The following is a 23,980-nucleotide window of genomic DNA, read 5'->3' on the forward strand; positions in this document are numbered from 1 at the left end:
ATCAGCACAGAGTAAGCACTGGACCTCCTAATCCTTGCTGCTGATTGTATTACTGCTTAAGCTGGGGGAGTAATTTTCATCTTCTCTGTGGACCAGGACTAGACAGAGGCTCTAAGAAGAAATTTATTTGCTAAAAGCACATAGTTCAGCCACAAAAATCTCTGCTTGCTTGCCTCTGGGAGGTGGGAGTAACAATGCGTAGCAGTGAAGGAACCAAAGCCCATACCTTTAACGCAGTTAGAAGGAAGGGCAGCATAACTGACACTTGTTTCGAACTCTGCAGGAAGCCAGCTTATGCAGCTTGTCCATTAACTTGTGAAAGGAAGAAAGGGAGGAATACTTGATTGCTTTCTAGGGCTAGATTTTTTGGGAAAGGTAATTTATTAGCATAGTTGATGCACAAGAACTTTCGCTTCTGACCAAAAAGTATTTTTAGTCATTGTGTTTGATGTAATGGTCCCTCCGTTTTTGCTGGTTTGTTTGTTTTTTTTCCCATCCAGATTAAAAAAGTCTGATACAGTCATTACGCCAGTCTGTTCTGAAACTATAGCAATCTGCCGCTCACTTTTGACGAGGGGATTGTATAACATGGCTGTATATGGAATAAATGTGCTTCTTGGTATGTTGTTGTTGTTCTTATGTCCCTCATGATACTGAACTTAATGCCAAAGGTACCTTTGTCTTGCTGCTGAGTAGATGCCTATCACATTTAAAGTCCTAGCTTCTCGTTGCCTGAGCCTTTTTACATTATATAGCTCACAAGGATGGTAACTTTGGGAAGAGATGCTTGCATCATCTTAAAGTGGGGTGTTTTGTTTGGGTATTTTTTTTTTTTACTTCATCTCCTGCAAAAACAAGTTTAATATGAGGTATTAAAAATACTGTTGAGGGAATGGTGAAAGATTCTTTAAAGCAGAAACGTGGGATTTTGGCAAGCAAATAATTGATTGTTCCTGGAATTGAACCATACTGCTTATGAATTCTCAGTTTTAAAATCTTATGGATGAGTACAGTTGTGTGTTTCTAAATCCGTATGAATAGGTTTTTATGTCCAAAATAATTGCATTACTTCAAAGGGAGGGATTAAGATGGAACAATCCCAAATCCTATTTACTTTAAAAGTTTTATGAGTTCTGTGGCACTCTAATCAGTAAAGTAGAGTTATTGCTGAATTACCTTGGCTCCATATCCTCCAGAACCAAAACTTAAGTCTATTTATATGTTGGGCCTACAAAACCAGTGTACATTAGTTTTCTTTAGTCATGAGCTCCTGTGAATATTTAATGCTTTCCTTAGTTGTGCCTGTATGTTTCATTTGGGTAAGTTAGAATTAAAATTAAGTTTCTAAGAATATGCATTTCCTATTTTCTGACTGCAAAGCTGTTACAGACTTTCAGTGACTCTCAAATAATATGGGAGAAGGATTAGGACTAGGGGTAGACATTGTGTGAATGCAGACAAAACAAAATAGATGTGCTACGTCAAATTTTTCACATTCCAGCCTTTATGTGATGCTCTGCTTTAAAGGTTTCCTTACAAGCAGCTGTTCTTATCATTTTCAAAAGTTACAAATCAAATAAAGTCACCCTGTACTGCAAATGGAGTATCTCCAGTCTGCTTGCTCTAAGTTTGTTTGCAATGAAAATCTCCAACAATGCAGTAAATTTCAGATTAGAACTTTTCAGGCAGAACAGTTATGAATAAAGTAGTTAATCCACTTTTGATGATAGTTCCCCTCAGAACTGTTAGGGGTTTTTTTGTGTGCACTTTGGCATTAGATGGAAAATGAGCAAAAAAACCCCACCCTGAAATAGTAATAATTGTGAATTGTGTTCTGACTGAAGCTTAAAATTGAACCTATGAAGTCAGTCTTAGTTACTTTTACAGATTTTCTGTTTATTTGGATGAAACCTGGGATCAAAGAGCTTGTGATAGGAGTTTCCAATTTGAAGGGTAGGAATCTGGCAACAGCAGGTTAGTATTGAACCATTTATGATTCTGGAAATCAGCTCCTTTAGTTGTTCTCCAAGTGCCACTGCATATAGAATCATAGAATCGTTAAGGTTGGAAAAGACCCTTAAGATCATCGAGTCCAACCGCTAACCTGTCACTGCCAAGTCCACCACTAAACTATATCCTCAAGCACCACGTCTACCCTTCTTTTAAATACCTCCAGGGATGGAGACTCCACCACCTCCCTGGGCAGCCTGTTCCAATGCCTGACAACCCTTTTGGTGAAGAAGTTTTTTCTTATGTCCAACCTAAACTTCCCCTGGTGCAGCTTGAGGCTGTTTCCTCTCGTCCTATCGCTTGTTACTAGGGAGAAGAGTCTGACCACTGCCTTGCTACAGCCTCCTTTCAGATGGTTGTACAGAGCGATAAGGTCTCCCCTCAGCCTCCTCCAGACTAAACAACCCCAGCTCCCTCAGCCGCTCCTCATAAGACTTGTTCTCTAGACCCTTCACCAGCTTCGTTGCCCTTCCTTGGACATGCTCCAGCACCTCCATGCCATTCTTGTACTGAGGGGCCCAAAACTGAACACAGTACTTGAGGTGCGGCCTCACCAGTGCCAAGTACAGGGGCACAATCACCTCCCTGCTCCTGCTGACCACACTATTCCTGATACAAGCCAGGATGCTGTTGGCCTTTTTGGCCACCTGAGCACACTGCCCGCTCATGTTCAGGCGGCTGTCAACCAGCACCCCCAGGTCCTTTTCCTCCAGGCAGCTCTCCAGCCACTCCTCCCCAGGCCTATAGCGTTGCACGGGGTTGTTGTGACCGAAGTGCAGGACCTGGCACTTGGCCTTGTTGAATCTCATACAATTGGGCTCAGCCCAACGATCCAGCCTGTCCAGGTCCCTCTGAAGGGGTTTCCTGCCCTGCAGCAAATCGACACTTCCACCCAGCTTGGTGTCACCTGCAAACTTGTGTGTGCTTGATCCCCTCATCCAGATCATCAATGAAGATATTGAACAGGACTGGTCCCAACACTGAGCCCTGGGGAACACCACTCGTGACTGGCTGCCTTTAAAGGAAAAAACTTTATTTTTGGATCTGGCTGGCTTGGAAGTACTTGCTGATTTAGGAAAAGCAGCAAACCTTCATGTGCATAAAATCTTGGAAGATACAATTTGTATCTCTGAAGTATTGTTGTTGTTTGCCTTCCTTTTTTCCCTGATACCCTCTTCTCCGAAAGCTGTATAATTTCTTACTGTGGTAAGCAAAATGAATTAACATATCTATATGAATTTTAAATAAATAAATGTAAAATATATCTGTTGTTCTCATGTTTCAGTCACCTCTTGAAATAATTTCTTGATTGTCTTCTGTCTTTGAACGCCTCTGGGAGAGGACTGTCCCCCTCAGCTTATGCATCTGCATGTTTGCACATTAAGTGGACAGTCAATTAAATGAATGAAAATATTGTTTAATTGTTTTCTAGATATGTTAGTTTAGAACTGCTTGGGCATAAGCTAAAATTTAGTGCGTATGCAATTGTTCCTCTTAAGTGTGAGGGACCATGTAGGCTTGTTGAGATTGTTGATAACTTTCCACCATAAGAAGAAATATATTTTTTAATTTGAGTAGAATAATTAGCTAGCTTGTTCATTTTGTGGTATTCTGTGTTGTATGTTAAGCAGCACGCATTCATAACAGGCTTCATTAATTCTTCCTCCTCTATTATTTCAGATATGAGTTATTCTATTTATTTGTTGCTTATAGCACAAGTCAGTGTTTCTCAATCTAATTTGTCTTGGGTCGCTCTAAAAACAACTTTACCATTTGCACCTCCCTCCCTTCACAGTCACCATTTGTGCACCTGTCTTGGCATTGCTTTTTCTCCCCCTTCCCTTCTCAAACACCTCGTCTTTTCTCCCAGCTCTCCTGCCAGGGGTCATGTCCCACAGTTAAGAAAACACTAGTTTAACTACAGACTTCTGGCTTTTGTCCAAATATCCTTAGATTAGCAGATTTCAGTAATGTTTGTGGGAAATATGCATTGTTTGAAAATATTTATTCTATTGATTTTTGGGGAGCTTTTGGGGTATGGGTTTTTTTTGTTTGGTGGTGTTTTTTTTTTTTAGAAAGCTGTTAATTTACCAAACATTATTCACATAAGAAAATTGGAAAAAATTAAGTGACAGGGCAAAAAAAATTAAGTGACAGGGCAAACTATAGAAAACTTCTTAGGCAGACTTGCAGATTGCATAAGAGAAATAAGAGCTGGTACCCTTTTTCTGCCATGCTTTGCTGCATTGAAGTCCTGGGTTTGACTCAGAAATTTAAGATTTTCACAGTAGGCGGCAAACAGTATAGATTAAACTCGCTTTTATTGTTAAATTGTGGCTTTAAGAACTGTCTGTTCCTTAAAGTAAACCAGTTGACATAATGTTCAGTGAACAGCTGTGTGGAGCCATGTTGCATACTGAAGAGTCATGCTGTAAATACTTTTTGTAGTATTTCTTCCTTACAATGATTTCTTACCTCTCTATCAGACCGTCTAATGTGTAAGGGAACATTCCACATTGCCTTTTTAAAATAGAAACTACAATAGCCAGGTGTGAGGCATAATGAAAAAGCATTTCTACTGTTTTTTTTATTACTATTTTTAATTTTTTTAGATAGATAATGAATTACACTGTATCCTTCAATCAGCATGTTTCACCCCAAAAATCGTAAAAGACCCCCATGAGGGACGACCTCATTCTTTGAGAGGATTTAAGTCAGCAGCTGTTCAATTCAATATCCTTTCATGATAGGAGGATATTGAGAAAACCAGATCTAGTTGAAATGGCAGAAGAATTTGTTCAGACAAAATGTAATTACCTATGTGTTAAGTCAACCATAAAACCATGGATACTGTCGTCATTTTGTGAAAAATGAGATATTTAATGATCACAAAACATCAGGACAATTCTTATATAAATGGAATATGAGTTCCTTATGTTTGGGGTAGGGAAATAAGTATTACATGTTATTCTTACAAGGAAGTCTGCTCTCCCAGATTCTTAAGTAGCTTTTCTTGTGTTTTTGTTATACCTGGATTATAACTCATGGTGTCTGTGCCATCTATACAGTCCTGGTTTTGAATTTTTTACTTCTTAGAAGGTTTTGACTGTTGGTTAAGTTAGCACATTTTTTTAAAAAAAGGCTAGTCTGGATCCTTCATAATGTTTTTCCAAGTCACAGGGCTTAAACTGGGGTAAAAAGCTGTATTCTGGGAGATGGAGAAGGAATATGCTAAGCATTAACATGCCTGACAGTTTTAAACAAAGGGAGGTGTATTGTGCCTGCCTCAGGTCACCAGGCATCTGCTCCCTGGAAGGCTGAGCTGGGCTGAGAAAGTCAAAGCATTAAGTATGTTCACATGAAACAAGGGTTCTTCCAGTTCAGAGGAAGGGCTTAATTATCTACCAGAGAACCTAATAGTCTGTCTGAAAGGGACAACTGTGTAAAAGTAATGTGCTAACACCTGGAGATCGACCACTGAATTTTCACGACTAACATGGAAGTAAAATTGGGATCCTTGAACTTGACAGGCTGTTCTTGTCAAGGACATGTTAGAAAAGGACCAGCTAACCAGCTGGTATAACAAGAGGATAATCAGGGTTTGGATGGACCATGAAGTTCCTTCATGCTCAAAAATTATGGTTTCTTTCCTCCACCCAATACGTAGTTTATAATGAAGTAAAACCAATGCTTTACCTCCATATCTCAGGCCAAATTCAAGATGCAATGCTCTGAAGACACATTCAGCTCCTCTGCGGCTGAACTTGGGTGCAGTGGCTCTAAAGATGAAGCAATGAAATGGTAAATAACTACCAACAAAGAGCCAACCAAAATCTGGTAATTTCTTGTAAATCATTATGTTGCTTGCATAAGGAGGAACACAAAAGATGTAAACTTATTAAAAGAAGCTTAAAAAATGTTTTGAAGAATATAGGTCCCTGTTTCAGATATGAAATAGGCACTGAGAAGACTATTGCTCCTTGAATTCACTTCTATTAAAGCTTACTTCTCCATTGTCACTGAGATTTTTTAAAAAAAGTTATTCCCATAATTGGTGCATGCAATGCAGTAGGATATGTGTGTGTGTGTGCGCGCCTGTATATATAGGCAAATCTGAACAAAATTTATGGTTGGAATTATCAGTTACACCAAGGATATAGTAATAACAGTACAAACCCATCCACTCAGCATTTAGAATTCATTCTGCAGTCAGTGGAGTACACAAGTGATATAGAAACATTAGCATGGATTATCTGTTTTGTTCTAGTCTGTTGGAAGTATTCCAAAATGTAGGCATGTAAATAGTACAGATAATTAATCTTTTTACTGATGACTGTAGAAATAGAAAATATTTTAACTTGGCTTGAAAGCATCAAGAAAGCTTTAAAATGAAAAGAGCAGATGTCAGATATAAAGCTTTTAGTTTACTGAGCAATGAGTATGATAAACATTGATTATTCATCTTGATGTTAGAGTTCAAAAACAATTGTCGCTTCAGTTTGCCTCATGGGACCATGAAATTAGGACCATGTGTGTATTGATTAACAACATATGAAAGATGAATCATGATTAATGTTTTGGTCTGGTGCACAAGGCTATGCTTGAGGGGTAGTGATTTCCTACCTCCTTTACCAGATCTCTGTAATTAGTGCTAGCATCTATCTCTGTTTCCTAGTATTGATGATAATGTGGCTGCTTGACAGTGCTTGTTCACATGCATAAATTGCTTTTACTGAATGAAAAAGTGTTTGCTCAACAGAAGTTGAATGTTGGAGTATATTGCAATATTATTTGTAAAAATCGTTATTCATAGGACAATTCTGAAATCACCAATGCCACCGCTGGCAGCAGTCGTCAAATATAAAATATAGATGTTACTTTCAAATATGAAACATTATATGTTCTAGATTGAAAGGAAGAGGGAAAAGTTCAACAGTAAAAGTTAAGCAGATATTTTATTTCTTTCCATTGTATTTAATTCTGCCTTTGATGACAGACATTAGTTAAATATAACTTTTCTTGGAGGTACAATTAGTTCCTGTGGTTAAAGGTTTCATTTAAGCTTTATTTCTGGGAATGTAATCTTGTTTCCTTTCTGGCCTAGTAATGGGTAGAAAGTGTTGTTCTGAGTGCATTTCATTAATAAGTTGTTAAGATAAATGAGGGGTAGATATTAGCAAAATATAAACAAACAAAAATGCAGGTTAACTTCATGTAATAGTCTTTGCCTCTTATTAATACGTGTGCTCTTTCATGTTGAAAGATGGATATTTAAATAAAATGAAATTCCTGCACATCCAAATGAGTTATTCATTCTTCAGGAGATGATGTGTATTAGTGTTATTCAGAACTGTTCTGGTTTAAGATATCTTAGGATCTTAGCCTTAACTATTCAAGCTGTTCATGTGGATTGAGGAACAGATTCAACATTGATCTCTGTCATTTGAGGTATGTGATGGTAATTGTTTCTGTCTTGCTTGCTCAATATAGATGCAGGATTTGGATCTTAGCTTATTATGTTTTCTGTGAAGTTCTGTGCTTTGAGCTCACGTAATGTGAGATTTAATGTTGTTGTGGATAATGCCCCCCCGCCCGCTTTTTGACAAAAAAGATTATTTGTTATTTAATCTGTGCACATTTCAACTTTGATTATCTCTTTAAAGATCAGTGGTCTATAGTTCTACATAAAAGATGTTTTGGCTGTTTTCTTTCCTATGTATTCCTTCTCAGTCAGTGTGTCTAGAGGTATGTGGACCAAAGGGATTTTGTAGACAAAGCTCCAGGCAATAGAGACTTGCTTTCTAGTAAAGTTTAGAGTAAATTAAAAGCTGCATGTAAATTCAACAAATGTTAGTGGTTAATTAGCTACGAATGTAGAGCCCTAAGGCCATAACATTAGTTTTTATAGTTTTAAAGGAAGATGCTCTAAACAAGTTGTCTTAGCTATAAGCCATTTAAATAGCAGTTACTTTATAGCTTAAAAATAAGGGAATGCTTCCTGGAAGACTGGATTTTTAAACTCTCAGCAGGAAGTACTTGGAAGATAAATACCAAAATTTAGCATGACGAAACTGTCTGACTAGCTTAAATGTTTAAACTTATAACTACTATGACAATTATCTAGTTCAACACCTTAAGGTGACCCTGATTCTCACGCGAATTACTGCAGCCTTTTTGCACCTTTTATACATTTGAGAGCAAATTTGTACAACCAGTAAGTCTCATGTGCTGCTTAATTTCAGCAGTGTGGCTTATGCTATATTTACTTTTTGCATCTACTTTATTAATAGGTTGTGGTATTTTGATTTATACATCTACCGTTACGTATTTTGTGGTGTCACCATAATCCCAGTAGAAGTGCAATTAAAGGTGCTGTGAAAAGCATTGCTACATTATATTTTTTAAAATATAGGATATAAAAGATCCTATCTAATGGATTAAAAATATGTGTGCTAATTTTCTGTGGGGTTTGGTGAAATTTGTGTCTCAGAACTTCAACTCTACGATGCAAAAGGAAGAGAAGTAATAATTAATTGATTTGATATTTTTATCTGCCTTTATTTGTAGGTACGAAAAGTCAATAGTTTCTTTTTTCTCATTTTTTAATCAAACACGTAATGTCTCTGTTTTGCTGTAGTAGTAAGTTAAACAACATTTTATATACTTTGGGAGAAACAGAGAATGAGTTAGAATTGAATGGGTATTAATAGAAAAGTTAAGACTGAAAAAAATTGATGCCTTCCTGTTTCAGGAAACCTTTTTTGATAACAGCTTGTTTAATGCCAAACTGAATCAAAGTTAAACAAATGAAAAGCCACCTAAGAAGAAAGTGAGATTACAAATTTAACTTCTAACAATACTATCAAGATCTGATTTGCTTTCATCCTTTACGTGGTGTTTTACTGGTTTTTTTTTTTAAAGGTAACTTAACTCATACCTTGTTTTTAATTATAAATACCAGTGTCTGACTACTAAGTGACACAGTGAATATTTACCAGTGATCTTGACAATGTCTAATTACTGTTGCAGTCCTTTTATACTATTAACTTCTGTGCTTTACACTGTAGCAGTAAACCCAGATACAATTATTTGTAAAAGGTGGTACTTTTTAAGATAATGGCAGATATGATGTTATCTGCCTTTCAGAGAATGATATTACTCCATAAGAATCACTGTTCCAGTTTTCAACTTTGTGCCTAGTAAGGGTGAAAGTGACGCTACATTGTGTGTTTCAAGAACAATTTCATTGCTTTCTCAAGGGTAAGTTGTCGCATCTCTGAAGTCCAAAGTTCTTTCTATGAGTATAGAAGAGAGAGCAGACTCGTCAGCCTGCCTGTGTGTCTGGATTCCTCCCTGGGAGAGCAATGGTATAGTTCTCCAGTTGGCCCTCAGTTTCCGCGATGCTCAGCAAGGATGGCATTATCTGTTTTAATAGTATATGGTAATAGAAAGGGGTGTCTGATGTAGCATAATGGATTTCTGCAGTATGCACTTCTACTGGAAAAGTTATGGGATATAATTATCTGAATTATTTCAGTTGGAAATCCACTGTTTCATTTGTTCTCCTTTAACTATTGTTGATTTTAGCCAATAATCAGTGGGTAGATTGAAATTTCAATTCTCCACGTCTGTTTTTGTCTATTTAAGAAGTTCTCAGCAAGAATTTCTTTAAAATGTCTATAATGAATTTCAAAATGATTGGGGCCTCTATATGGGTGCCCTTCATAAATAAACGCAACAGAAAAGTAGTCCAGTACATAAGCCACATAAGACTCAAAGCACAAGGAGATATAAATTCCAGAAGAATGCTATCAGGCACAGACACATAAGTTACATACAAATATATGTGTATAAAATAATTTAATGAAGGATAGATGTGGGCACATATGTGGACACTGGACACTGATACTCTCTCTGGAGTAAGTTTCTCCCATATACAGCTCAGGCACACTGATGAACCAGGCCACAGGCTTTGTGTCTTGGCTTATCATACCTCTGTCTTTGCTAAGCTTTGAGTACTGTGTAGTTCTTGTGAGCACTGGATAATATTATACTTATGAAAAAAGCATGACTTGATTATAGATGAATTCTGAGTGTGCTGAAAACTTGGTGGGTTACTTTGCCTAGTTGACAAAATAGAGTCCTTCAGACAGCTGTTCTGAGGTAGTTAATGAGATGAGGAGTGTCTGGGAGGTGATGAGTGCTCTTTAATCAATTCTTCTACTGTTTTGCTCCTACCTTTCATTTCTTGCATGACAATGACCTTCACCAAGAAGACACAGTTAAAGTGCTACGACCACAGTGCTTAGCAGTGACATTACTTCTTTGCTCTGTTGGAACTTTGGATACTCTTTTTCACAACTGTGGAATTGAGGTCAGCTTTTTCAGGCTGACATTCTCTCTTCTCTTTTCTTGCATTGTATTTGCCATGGAGAACCCAAACTGATTTGTCATTAAACCTTGATTAAAGGTGTGGTTTTTGTATGGGCATGATTAACCTAGATGGTAGAAGTTGAGAACATCACATAACCTTCTTTCAAAAATAAGCTTCTGTGATTCACATCTACTGGGCAAGTCATACTACTGAAGTCACAATTTCATGTCTGCATTCAAATATTATATTCAGACTTAAATTTCTGATTTGTTTTCACGTCTTTGAGTATTACATTTGGAAAGTTGATGACAGGTGAGTGCACGCAGGTGTAAGCAGTCTGTTCTGTCATTGCTTCTGTTCAGATTGACCGATAGTGTGCCCAAACAGAAAGAAAAAAAACGTGAGTTCCATTGTCCTTCAACAAGCTATTTGCAAAATAAAAATCTACGTAAGTTCAAAGTAGCTTGCTTTACTCAAATTCTTTTCCTGATATTTCTCTACAGGGGCTGTCATCAGTCACCAAGAACAATGGACTACTCAATATCACCTTTAAATATGACAGTAAGTTGAAAATCTGCACTATATTCACAAAAATCAAGGACTCCATCACAGTTGTTAATATATAGCAACATGTCTCTCAAAAATGGCTCTAAGAATAGGATGAGTTCTTTAGTATTGAATAGAAATTTATTTTAGTCATTTTAAAATCAAGATTTGTTTCTGCCGGGTCTGGTGGATTTTCTCCTTCCTGTGTTTCATTGATAATAAAAAGATCAAATAATTTGTAGTAGTTTCACTTTCAGATTGGTCTACATCATCTACCTAGTATTTGGCTAGAAAATTATAGAGAATGGTTTTATTCTGTGAAAGAATGTAGTCATTGCAAGGTACACTACACACTAACTCATAAAGAAGGATTATTTCAAGCTTTAAACATCTTTTCTCTGATATGTAATTTTGGGGGAAAGTGCTGTAAAGTGTGTCTCAAGGCAGAAAATATGTAGTTTGTATTTGTATACAGGGAGTATATTAAAAATGTGTCTTAGCAAGGATTAATATTGAATATGAATATTGAAGATGAATGGCGTCTCTTCATCTAGTTGAAGTAGTTGGAACTTTTCATTAGCTACAGTGTTAAAGGACCAGGTTAGTGGAAAATTGCGGTGTACATTTTCAGAAGAGACAGATGGTTTTAGTACTACGGCAGATGTGGTCTGTTTTGCAGCTAAACTAAGAAGGAGGTAATCTCTAGCATAATAACAGTAAATAGCAGGTTGCAGCAATAATACTTCAAATGTCTACTAAATGGCTGTATCTTACTGTCTTAATTTTTTTAAAGGTTTTTGTCAGCTGTGTTGTCTAGTCAGTAAAGTATGACTATTGACTACATTGGGAATTTATGTTAATTTGGGCAGTTAGTGGCCATCATCAATACAAACTCAATGTACAGTCACAAGACTGTCCTAATTTACGGCAGTAATATTTGTATTAATGCCAGTGCAAGTCACAGGCTGGTTTTTTTGCCTACCTGAAGAAATTACCTCAGATGCTGAATGTGGGTAAAATTTAATCACTGAGAGCATGTATCACAATCTAACAATAGTGCTTTTGTTTCATTCTGATCATCCTGTTGTTCCTCTATTTTTGTGTTATTTTCTGAATTTGAGATCCTTCATTGTGAAGTTTTTAGTCTAATTTGATGTTAAATATTTCAAGTGAGCAAAATTTCAGTACATCAGATTGTATAAGAGGTAAGTGGTGCTACAACAGAGTTAAGAATTTTTTTTTTTTTAATCTACTTAAAAGAAAAACAGGAAGCAATACCCGTTAGAACAGAGATCCCCACGTTTAGTTAACACAATGGAGTCTGTTTAAGTCTCAGTATCTGCCATGTTTTTTCCATTAAGTCTGGCACCAGGAACTGTATTGAACCAATGACAAGTGTTAATTCAAAATTTTGCTGGCACCGCATGCTTCCTGGACAAAGGAGTTATTTGAGTTCTGCTGTACTACAAAAAGAGTTCCCTGATACTAAGGTTAAAGAGTTCGTCTAATATGAAAACACATACTTATCTTGAATAAGCCAGCACAAAAAGAGAACTTGGGTTGCTGGCTGTGGTTTAAAGGCTTTTTATTTTGCCATGCAGCAACTCTAGCAAACTGTGTTTTATGTTGTTAAATTAGTTGGTTAGATTATTTATTCAGGTGAAAAACAAATGTTTGTAAGTTTTAGTATTTCACTTATATTCAACTAAAAGAAGTGGTTTCCTGAAAAGTACAATTTTTCCCTGCTGTTTTCTTCCTAAATCTGTTTTCTTAAAAAATGTAAATCAGTGATGCACAGTCAAACTTGAGACATTTGTGCTACATTCCATTTTGGCAAATTGTCGTTTGACCATAAAAATTTAATAACCAGGATCCAAAATCTTGGGCTTGCTATTAATTAGATCCAGACCTAGCAAAAGACTGTTACTTCAAACTTTCCATTGAAAGAGATACTCTGTTCTCCTAAGGGGAAGTTCATGCTGTCATTGAGTTCACTCATCGCAACAGAATTCTACAGGCAGCAGAGTAAGTACCAACTGCCCAGCTTTTGTAAAAGGCAATGTAGTACAAACTATTCTATTCTTATTTGTGTGGCAGTTACATACAAGACCCCTTACCATTGTTATTCATAGTAAAAAGCCATTTTCTAAAACTGCTTTTCAGTTAATAATTTTACTTTCCTTGCCTTTACGATCATACCTCCAAATTAAATTCAAATTTCCTGCATTGGCTTATCATAACGCTTGATTTTTCATGTTTTGTTTCTACAGACTCTCTGTAGACAAATACATAGCATATAGATTATCTCAGTTTTTTTAGAATTAATCATCAGACAGTAATATATAGCCTACTCATCAACTTCTTCTGGATTTTGTTGGCTTTACTAGTTCAAAAAACAGAATGTTTGTGTGTACACATCTTCACGCATACTGTGCTCCAGACTATTGAATTCTCTAGCTGCTACTTCTCTTCCTATCACTAAGTATGAGCTGAAAAATTTTAAGGCTTTAAAAGTAATAAAATTTGGGTTATTTGTTTTCTTTTTTTGAATGTATGAAGTCAAGCATGTTTTTCTTATATTTTATTTTTTTAATGAAAGCTGGGGTTTTCTATAATCACATGTTCGCAGAGTTGTAACTGTAGGGAATATACTGTATTTTGTGAGGATAACAAGACAAAACCAGTTCTGACTGGATCCAATGACAGGAAAATGGTCTTACAGGGCTGCGGCTACTGCCTGGATAACAGAGATGACATGGATTTAGGCAGTAGGTTCTTTGTGGTCAGAATCAAGCAGTGTCGTGGTTAAAAAGCACTTCTTGAGCACCAGTTCTAAAGCTTCACATTGTTCATTGTTCTCATATGCACCTGATCATTGACCAACATTCTCTTGCTCTAAGCACTGTACATGCACAAAATCAATGTTAATCTTCATATTGTTTTGAGTAATCAGTGAGGAAAAGTTGTTCTTTTTTGGGAGAACAACATGTGTCATTTTTACTCATACTGTGGCACAGGCTACACTGGTATTATAAACTGGTAATTTCCTTTGGAGTTCTGTGAACTGGGGTTTTGCAATTGGTGAAAGTGGTTGTGCTCAATGATTTGTAAAGTTTTGTGTTTTCAAGTGTCCCGAGACAAAAGCTTCATCTAGATTTACTATCCAGTACTTTTATAGAATAAATAGTGCACATGTACTTTTTACTTTGCTCAGTCTTGAAGAAATATTAGGAAATTAACTTAATTCTTTATTTACATGAAAAGATGCGGGTCATGTTGGAAACCGGTTGCTTGGATAGATATTTAAGATTAAGTGCTGTTGGCAGACTATGATTTACTTGCTGTGGTATGGCACAAGAACATCAGCTACAATGTTTTTCTTAGAGTGTTTATTTCTCCATATTTTTAGACTGCACGCCTTATCTGAATTCTGTGGGAAAACATGTGATTGGAGATGTGCAGAATATAACAGTCAGTCAGTATGCATGTTATGAACAGGTTGCAGTTACAATACTTTGGACAGCAAACACCATCGGTAAGTAGCAGAGAGAAATGGACTAATTCATCATGTCTTTGGTAATAACTTCTTGCTATTTGGTATTAAGTAAAATAAGTAAATTATGCTTGGAATCATTGAAGCAAACTGCTTAAGAAGAAAGACATTCTTAACAGCTTTGCAAAGCTGCTCTTTTACCTAGCTCACTTGAAATGCCCTTACAACTAGGATGCTCTTTGCAGCCATATGCTACTTTTTGCTGTTCCAGTTTGTTGAATTGTCCTGCTCTTCATAACTGCTTAATAGCCCTGACTTCTTTCTCTGCCCCGAGGCATTGTTGCATCTCAGGCATTGACTGAGTTTAATTGCCAGTACACTTAAAGATTTTCTAGGATGCAGGTCGAAAACATTATTTAATCATAGCTATACAAACTTTAATGTGTTTCCTTGTCAGGTCTGGTCACTAAAAATATTCCTCAGTCACTTAAAAGTCACTGGAAGTACCTTGATGCCCACTAGAGCAGTAGTTTCCAAAGCGGGGGGTGCACAAGGTGATCCACTGGGGCATGTGAAGAAAATTTTAGAACTTCTATTTATGTATTTTTTTAAAATCTTGAAAAGTAAAACTAAGCTTTACTAGTATTTAATATATGGATTCACACTAGCACCCTTACTTGGTCTCTGTGTCAGATGTTCATGTTTCACGTGTGGTACATGAGGTATCCTGAATGAAGAGTGGGTGTTCTGCAATGCGGAGAGGTTCATAACGGGGCCTTCACTCCTTCATTTGCTTTCAGCATATTGCAATGGTTTGCAGTGTATGTGTGCCAGGTTAAGTGGCTTTACTGATTATCTTATCTTGTTTTAACCAAACTAACTGTCATGATGAAATGGACAAGCGGCTTAAGGTAATTGAAGATAATACTAATAATGTGAGCACACACGACCAATAGGAAAATAGTAGAGCTGACAGTTCCCCTACTCCTAGTACAGGCTCTTTGTCAGCCACATTAGAAGGTAAAAACAATTATTATTTAATCAGTTCTGATAAAAAGTTGCCAAAATTATCAAGACTACTTGAAATACAGATTTACACCTGCCATTGTTAATGATGAACCTTGCCCAAAGCATATAGTGTACCTTGAGGTATTAGCTAATACTGTGAAGCCACCACAGTTAGCAAGACATTTGAAAACTAAGCATCCAGAATATGAAGACAAACCTCTACAATTTTTTTCAGTGATGCTTGAAGCCACATGATACCAATAAAGTAAAAAATTTCACTAACCTTAATGGTAAATCTTTTAGAAATCTTTTAGAAGCCTCATTTTGTGAAATCTCTTTTGAGATTTCTTACTCAATAGTCAAAGACAAAAAAAGCCACATACTGGTGAGGAAACACTTGTTCTTCCTGCCACAGCAAAACTGGCTGAAATAATCCAGGGAAATATTGGAATGAAAAAAAGAGAAAGATTCTGGCGTAAGATTACAGAGGTAGCACCACACATGAAATTCAGTCATTGCATCATTCATAGGGAAACTATTTCAGCAATGAAGCTGGAGCCAGAAGTGCACAGGATGTCATCGGTGTGCTTAGTTTTATAAAAACAAGACATTTAAATAGTAGACCATGAAAATCTGTTGTGCCACACAGAGGTTCACTGGTTATCTTGTGGCAAAGTGATTAAGAACTGTCAGACTCAGACGTCTGAGTTAAGCATTCCTCTTTCACAAAAAGACAAGTGTTCCAAATTTGCTCACCTTTTCTGTGATGACAAGTGCCTGTCAGTAGTATGTTACTGAACAGATATTAAAACAAAACAAACACCAAAACCAAACAAAAACCCCCAAAACAACAACAACACACCAAACCAAAACCCAACAACCAAACGACAACAACAAACAAAAAACCCCAAACCCACACTTAATGTGTCTTTTCAAGGTAGAGGTGACATTTTAACAATGAGTGAGACAGTAACTGCTTTTCAAAAGAAACACATGCAGTGGAAGGAGCTTTTTGAAAATAGGTGTTTGGAAATGTTTCCTTTTATGTGACTTTGTTGCTGAAAACAATGCCAGCTTCTCACCTATAAAAACTCTCATACTTTTACACTTAAAATATCAGGAAACAGAATTTCCCAGCCTGTTTAAATTTTTTCTGAATGCAGAGTTTCAGTGGGTTTTGAACCCATTTATTAAAAAATATAAAAATGCAACACATTCTGATTAGTTTGCAAGAACAATTGACATCAGGGAAGACAGAAATTTATTAGCCAAATTTCAAGAAAAGCCTTTGCATAATTAGAGGATGGAAGTGAAGAATTAGTATCATGATTTAGTAAATGCAGCTGATGATGCACTTCCTCCATTTGGATCCATGTATCTTTGTAAGGTTATTTTTTCAGCTCTGACAGCCATTAAAACCAAGTAATGAATTAAACTGAACTTAGAACAAGACCTTCAAATTGCCGTATCACAAGGTGTTAAATAAAGATTAAATTAAAAAAAAAGGAAGCCTATTCAATCACATAGCTCTCACTCAAAAATATCATTATGATAATGTTTTTAACTGGGACCAAAAAAGTTTTGTATCGTTAATAAAAAATATTTTTAAAATAGCTTTTAATCTTTATGTCATGCTTTTTAAGTTTTGTTTTTGTGTATACTTGATAATGCATAGAATATTTACAGTATATACAGCATATATAAGTATATATGTGTATGTATAGCACAGTAATACATATGTGTATTTTATAAATATACTGGGGGTTTGTGCTCAAAGTTTTTGTTGTTAGGAGTGCACGACCAACAGAATTTGGAGACCACTGCACTACAGTCCACTCTCGCTGTACCAACACCTGGTCAACATCTTTTTCTTCACACTAATTAAGGTCCTAAATAGAGTAACTTAATATAAACTTTTTTTTTTTTTTTTTTTAGTTACCAGTGTTTAGCAAATGAAAGAGGTGGAGCTCCCTTCTTGAATGTTTTTAATACTTCATTAAAGAATGTTAACTGCAAAGGTGCTTTTTCATATCAATGAAATAACTAGAATTAAGCACAATACAGTTTTCAAAATTAAACCAGAAATTTGGGTTTTTTTTTTCATGTTCTTTTTCTCATACAGCAGAGTCTCAACTTGATATTTCATGGTTCATACTCCCTCAGAAAGCTTTTAAATCAGGTTTTTCTTATGATTTAGCGAGAGCTGGAAGTTCCCATTTATGTCGTAGGATTGCATCCTAAATGATGAGATATGGCTAAAAATGCAAATGTGTATTTATTAAACTTGATATAAATTTTTTAGCCTAGACCTGCATTTATTAAATAAAACATTTTAGACAAGAAAAACTGGCATGTTTTTGTGGCCTCCCAGTATTAAATCATTGCTTCCATAATTTTTTGGATACAAAATAATGATTAATTTCTGGGGTTTAAAAGAGTATTGAAGATTACACTTAATTCTGCAAAATTGTGCAGTTGAAAGCATTTGGTAATCTTCAGCTGCAGACTGGATGAATCAAACCTCTATGGGAAACAAAGCTTGGTGTTCTTGTAATGATCAGAAGTTAATCCTTTGGAAAGCGTGTGGACAGAACTGCCGTTGAAACATCTCGGGTAACACGGAGACTGGACACTTTCTCTTTCATGGTCTTCATGTAAGCACAAATAGTGCTTTTGTTCCATGGGATATTAAGAACACACTGGGCAACTCATGGTCTTTATCTTCTAAAGATTGTAAAACATTTTAAAAAACCCACAAAACCATGAAAACTAGTGAAACAGAGGAGGTCCATGGAAAATCATACATTTGGCTTTTTTTTTTTTAAATTTGACAAGCATAGCATAAACTCCGTCCATTTTGGTTTATGTAGCATTTAGCTTACAAAGCCTGTGGCTGTGTCTTTGATAAATATGTATCCTGCCATATGTAATGCTGTTGAAAATATGTAATTAGATGGAGTAGGGGTCGCTAATTCTGAAGAGCGCTGCAGTGACTTTGATACCTGAGCCACAAAACGGTTGGAGGGGAACACTCTAGCATTGTCCTGTGACATTTGCATCACTGTCACTCAGTGTAGTCATGTAATGAAATAATTTCATGATGACAAAATTGCAAAAAAATGTAAAGATGCTGCTGAGTGTTAGTTGTGTTAGAGTAACTTGAAAAAAATGGGTGTAGTTCTGGCATCAGTTATAAGTAACTGGAAGTATTCACTCACTGGAATAAATTCCATTCCATTTAAGTCAAGTTTTCTGTTATCCCATACTATACTAGAACTAAAGAAGTCGCAACAACCACTATCACTTTAATCTGGTAGTCTCAGAAATTATAGGAAGATGTCATAAAGGAGTGCTTCTGTAACTTGCTAGCAAAATGTTATATTTCATTGCTAATAATGGAAATGAGAAGTTTCTAGAAAGTATTCCCAAGGGTGGTGAAGGTAATGATAACTTATATTGCAGTGATAATTTGGAAGCCTCAGCTGAGATGTGGGCCCCTCTCCTCTAGGCATTACGCAAGTATGTAGTAATTGCAGCCTTTGCCAAAGACTGAATTCTAAATAGGCAAGATAGAAAATGTGGGAAGAACTGACATACAACAACAGGTATTAAAACATGAACTTATTTCGTATGAATGGTAAGTTTTATTTTTAAAGGCAAATTAAATATATTTGAATTACATAAAATACCACATTATGCATTTTGAAATATTAGCCTTCTGTTTAAATGCCCTGCTGTTTGCAGGGATTGAATACCTGAAAGGATTTCGAGTGATACTTGAGGAGTTAAAATCAGAGGGAAGACAATGCCAGCAGATGGTTTTAAAAGATCCAAAGCAGCTCAGCCCCAGTTTTAAACGAAGAGTAAGTGCTTTGTTTCAAGAAGAGTTTCATTGTTCTTGATTGCGTGAGTAGTCTTGAAAGTGTTTATAAGCTGCGTATAAATCTAAATATATCTCTGTCTACATATACATACAACGTACTGTTTACTAGGATGCAGGTTGCTTCCTTAAAAGTATTAATCTTCAAACTAATTATAGTTGTTGATCCAGGGATAGGTCTATTTGCCTTTTATAGGAGCTTTCCTGAAGCTGGAGACTGTCATTTGGGTGACTCTGGAGTACACGTGCACAGTTGTAATAGTCCACATCCAATTCTGTGCTGAGATTCCTCATGTCAATGTGTAATGGAGGGGTAGATGAAGGATTCTTACTGTATTAATTTCTGCTTATGTTTGCAAAACTGGGCCTGTTTTGAAAGATACTTTCAGTTGTAATAGTTGATTTTAAACTATGTTGCAATCTTGTCTTTTTTGTAGGGAATGGAATCCCAGCCCTTTGTAAATCTGAAGTTTGAAACAGATTACTTTGTAAAGATTGTTCCTTTTCCTTCCATTAAAAATGAAAGTAATTATCATCCATTCTTCTTCCGAACTAGACGTAAGTGTTGCATACAATGTAGTATTGCATATCATCTCTTCACCAATGGGTGCCCCCTCTCCGCCCCACCCCAGCTTTTTAGCTTTCCCTACAAAGGAATGTAGTAGATGACGATGTTAGATGAGTCTGGGTTATGATAGTTACTGACATAGTCTTTGAAGGAAGTTCTGGGTGTTAAGGGGAAAGAATTTGGATGACACAGATAAATCTGTGCTGTGTGATAATACACATTAGGCAACAACCAGAAGAAAAGTTTCAAGTAGGCCTCAGGTAGGACTTGCCAGAAGGAGGTTCTGGGGATCTACAGGCCTGTCAGCTTGACCTTGGTTATGGAGTGGTTCATGTCGAGTGAGCTCACCAAGCATGTGCAGGACAACTACGGGATCAGGCCCAGCCAGCCTGGCTTCATGAAAGGCAGGTCCTGCCTGACCAACCTGACCTGCTTCTATGACAGAGTGACCTGCCTAGTGGATGAGGGAAAGGCTGTGGATGTTGTCTTCCTGGACTTTAGCAAAGCCTTTGATACTGTCTCCCACAGCATCCTCCTAGAGAAGCTGGCAGCTCATGGCTTAGACAGGTGCACTCTTTGCTGGGTAAAATACCAGCTGGATGGCTGAGCCCAGAGAGTCGTGGTGAACAAAGCTAAATCCAGTTGGCAGCTAGTTGCGAGCGGGACTCCCCAGGGCTCAGTGTTGGTGCCAGTCTTGTTTAATATCTTTATCAATGATCTGGACGAGGGAATCGAGTGCACCCTTAGTAAGTTTGCAGGTGACACCAAGTTGGGTGGGAGTGTTGATCTGCTTGGGGGTAGGAAGGCTCTGCAGAGGGACCTGGACAGGCTGGATCGATGGGCTGAGCCCAATTGTATGAGGTTTAACAAGGCCAAGTGCTGGGTCCTGCACTTGGGTCACAACAACCCCATGCAATGCTACAGGCTTGGGGAGGAGTGGCTGGAAAGCTGTGCAGCAGAGAAGGACCTGGGGGTGTTGACTGACAGCTGGCTGACCATGAGCTGGCAGTGTGCTCAGGTGGCCAAAAAGGCCAACAGCATCCTGGCTTGTATCAGGAATAGTGTGGCCAGCAGGAGCAGGGAGGTGATTGTGCCCCTGTACTTGGCACTGGTGAGGCCGCACCTCAAGTACTGTGTTCAGTTTTGGGCCCCTCAGTACAAGAATGGCATGGAGGTGCTGGAGCGTGTCCAAGGAAGGGCAGTGAAGCTGGTGAAGGGTCTAGAGAACAAGTCTTATGAGGAGCGGCTGAGGGAGCTGGGATTGTTTAGTCTGGAGAAGAGGAGGCTGAGGGGAGACCTTATCGCTCTGTACAACCATCTGAAAGGAGGTTGTAGTGAGGTGAGTGTTGGTCTCTTCTCCCAGGTCACTAGTGATAGAACAAGAGGAAATGGCTTCAAGCTGCATTAGGGGAGGCATTAGGAAAAATTTCGTTACTGAAAGAGTGGTCAGGCATTGGAACAGGCTGCCCAGAGAGGTGGTTGACTCTCCATCCCTGGAGCTATTTAAAAGACTTGTAGATGTGGCACTTCAGGGCATGGTTTAGGAGACACGGTAGTGTTGGGTTGATGGTTGGACTTGATAATCCTAGAGGTCTTTTGCAACCATAATGATTCTATGATTCTATGAGATTATCCCAGGTTTGCCTATAGCAGGATTACTCCCATGGTTCTCAAGAATGCTTGACTCATGAAGAAGGTTTGCTCCTTCTCTCTGGACATTGTGAAGAAGCTCAGGTTGTTTTTGTTTTTGAGATCAGTTTCATGTCTAGATGTCTAGAGCTAGATTAGAAAAGTACATATAAAAAAAGATAGCAACAAATCAAGTTGAATTTCTCAAAATTACTTAGCAGTTCTCATTGGAGTTGGAGAGAAGAAACTGGAATAAGCTCCTCAGTGCTTAAATAGTATGATGAAAAACTGCAAGCACCCTTTAAGGTGAAATATTGATGCACTATAAAACTTCCTTAAAATATTTTCAAGTCTGCCTGTTGGTGCAAACTGCAGTAACATTTGTCTTTGTAATGGTGCCCAAAGGGTGGCGGTAAATAGCTCTTTTTCCAAGTGGCAACCTGTCACAAGTGGGGTCCCCCAGGGATCGATATTGGGCCCAATGTTATTCAACATCTTTACAAGTGATCTGGATAACGGCATCAAGTGTAGCCTGATGAAGTCTGCCGATGACACCAAATTGAGTGCAGAAATAGACACTCAGAAGGGCGAGCTGCTCTGCACAAAGATCTGGATAGGCTGGAAGAGTGGGCCAACAAGAACCTTATGAAGTCCACCAAGGAGAAGTGTAAGATCATGCACCTGGGAAAACGTAATCCAGGAGTGCAGCACAGACTGGGATCCACCTGGCTGGAGAGCAGCTCTGTGGAAAGGGACCTGGGGGCCCTGGTGGACAAGAAGCTCAACATGAGCGAACAGTGTGCTGCTGCGGCCAAGAAGGCCAACAGGATGCTGGTTTGCATCAAAAAGGGCATCACCAGCAGAGATAAAGAAGTCATTATCCCACTCTGCTCAGCGCTTGTCAGGCCACACCTGGAGTACTGTGTGCAGTTCTGGTCCCCTCTATACAAAAAAGGATGTGGCCAGGCTGGAAGGGGTCCAGAGAAGGGCCACCAAGATGATCAAAGGACTGGGAAGCCTGCCATACGAGGATAGGCTGGGAGAACTGGGTTTGTTCAGCCTTGAGAAAAGGAGGCTCAGAGGGGATCTCACTACCATGTACCAGTACTTAAGGTATAGCTACAAAGAAGATGGAGACTCTCTTTTTACAAGGAGTCACATGGAGAGGACAAGGGGGAATGGACACAAATTGCTCTTGGGGAGATTCCGATTGGACATGAGAGGAAAATTTTTCACAGTGAGGACAGTCACCCATTGGAATAATCTCCCCAGGGAAGTGGTTGACTCGGCCATGTTGGACACCTTCAAGATCTGTCTGGACAAGGTGCTGGGCCATCTTGTCTAGACTGTGCTCTTCCTAGAAAGGTTGGACTAGATGATCCCTGAGGTCCCTTCCAACCTGGGATTCTGTGATTCTGTGATACGTATTTACTCTGACTAAATGTATTTAAGGCTAGTTTCACCTTACTCTCCTGCTGTGCTGTGCCTGGTGCTATCCCTTCTGTCTTACTAAGGATTGCTATTTCAAGTTAATGAACCTGTGTTTCTCATATAAAGGTGAGAGGGAACTTGAAATCATAACAAAGAAGCTAAGTTTGCAAAATATATTTACTCCAGGCATATTAGAGACTGGGAAAGAAATGGGGGTATTGTCTTCAAAATTATGAACTCCCTTCTTTTGCCCTCATTCTTGTTCTATTTAAATAGCATGGCATTTTGATACTGTATAATTAATTTTTTTGTATATTTGCAGCATGTGAATTGTTGCTGCAGCCAGAAAACCTTGTCTGCAAACCTTGTAAGTAAAATGTAATATTTTATGTAGATTCATCTTACAAAAAGTTACTGTACTTGAAGAGTTGCTTTTTCCAATCCATTAATATCTTCTCTGACAGACTGGAAGCCAAGGAATCTGAATGTTACCCAGCAGGGTTTTAACATGCAAGTGTCGTTTGATCATGCACCTCATAACTTTGGGTTTAGATATTACTTTCTTCACTACAAACTTAAGCATGAAGGGCCATTTAAGCAAAAGACCTGCAAACAGGTATGTAGCTGAGTTTTGCAACTCTTGAAAGCACAAACCAAAGGTTTAAAAACTTAATATAATACAGAATACTATCAGTTTTAAAATTTTTAAACAGTTTGGCTATATGGTATGGAGGTGTTCAAAAAAACATGTAGACGTGGCACTTCAGGGCATGGTTTAAGAGACATGGTAGTGATGGGTGGACAGTTGGACTTGATGATCCTAGAGGTCTTTTTCAACCTTAATGATTCTATATTTATGTAAATAATAATTGTATTGCGATAGTACTTATCAGTCAAAACCAGGCTTGAGTGCTCCACTGGAGCTGGGTAGTATAAGCACATGGGAAGAGACTGTTCTTTCTCTTGAAGACTCTACAACTAGCTAGTACTTCAGACTGCACTTTTATGATGTTTGTTATACATACTGTTGGTTTTTTTTTA

At 37.8% G+C, this 23,980-nt stretch overlaps 1 protein-coding gene across 2 annotated transcripts in view; it reads left to right on the forward strand.

Moving 5' to 3' along the window:
* The window catches only part of IL17RD (interleukin 17 receptor D), a 55,739-nt gene that overhangs the window by 18,606 nt on the left and 13,153 nt on the right, over positions 1–23,980 (forward strand). For both annotated transcript variants that reach the window (XM_075096151.1, XM_075096150.1), the window contains exons 2-7: positions 10,888–10,945; positions 14,340–14,465; positions 19,176–19,294; positions 19,749–19,869; positions 23,262–23,306; positions 23,404–23,555. In XM_075096151.1, coding sequence (XP_074952252.1) covers positions 10,888–10,945; positions 14,340–14,465; positions 19,176–19,294; positions 19,749–19,869; positions 23,262–23,306; positions 23,404–23,555 — 621 coding nt within the window. The remainder of the gene's footprint in view (positions 1–10,887; positions 10,946–14,339; positions 14,466–19,175; positions 19,295–19,748; positions 19,870–23,261; positions 23,307–23,403; positions 23,556–23,980) is intronic.

The sequence above is a fragment of the Phalacrocorax aristotelis genome, chromosome 6 (assembly GCF_949628215.1).
Source record: "Phalacrocorax aristotelis chromosome 6, bGulAri2.1, whole genome shotgun sequence".
NCBI lineage: Eukaryota > Metazoa > Chordata > Aves > Suliformes > Phalacrocoracidae > Phalacrocorax > Phalacrocorax aristotelis.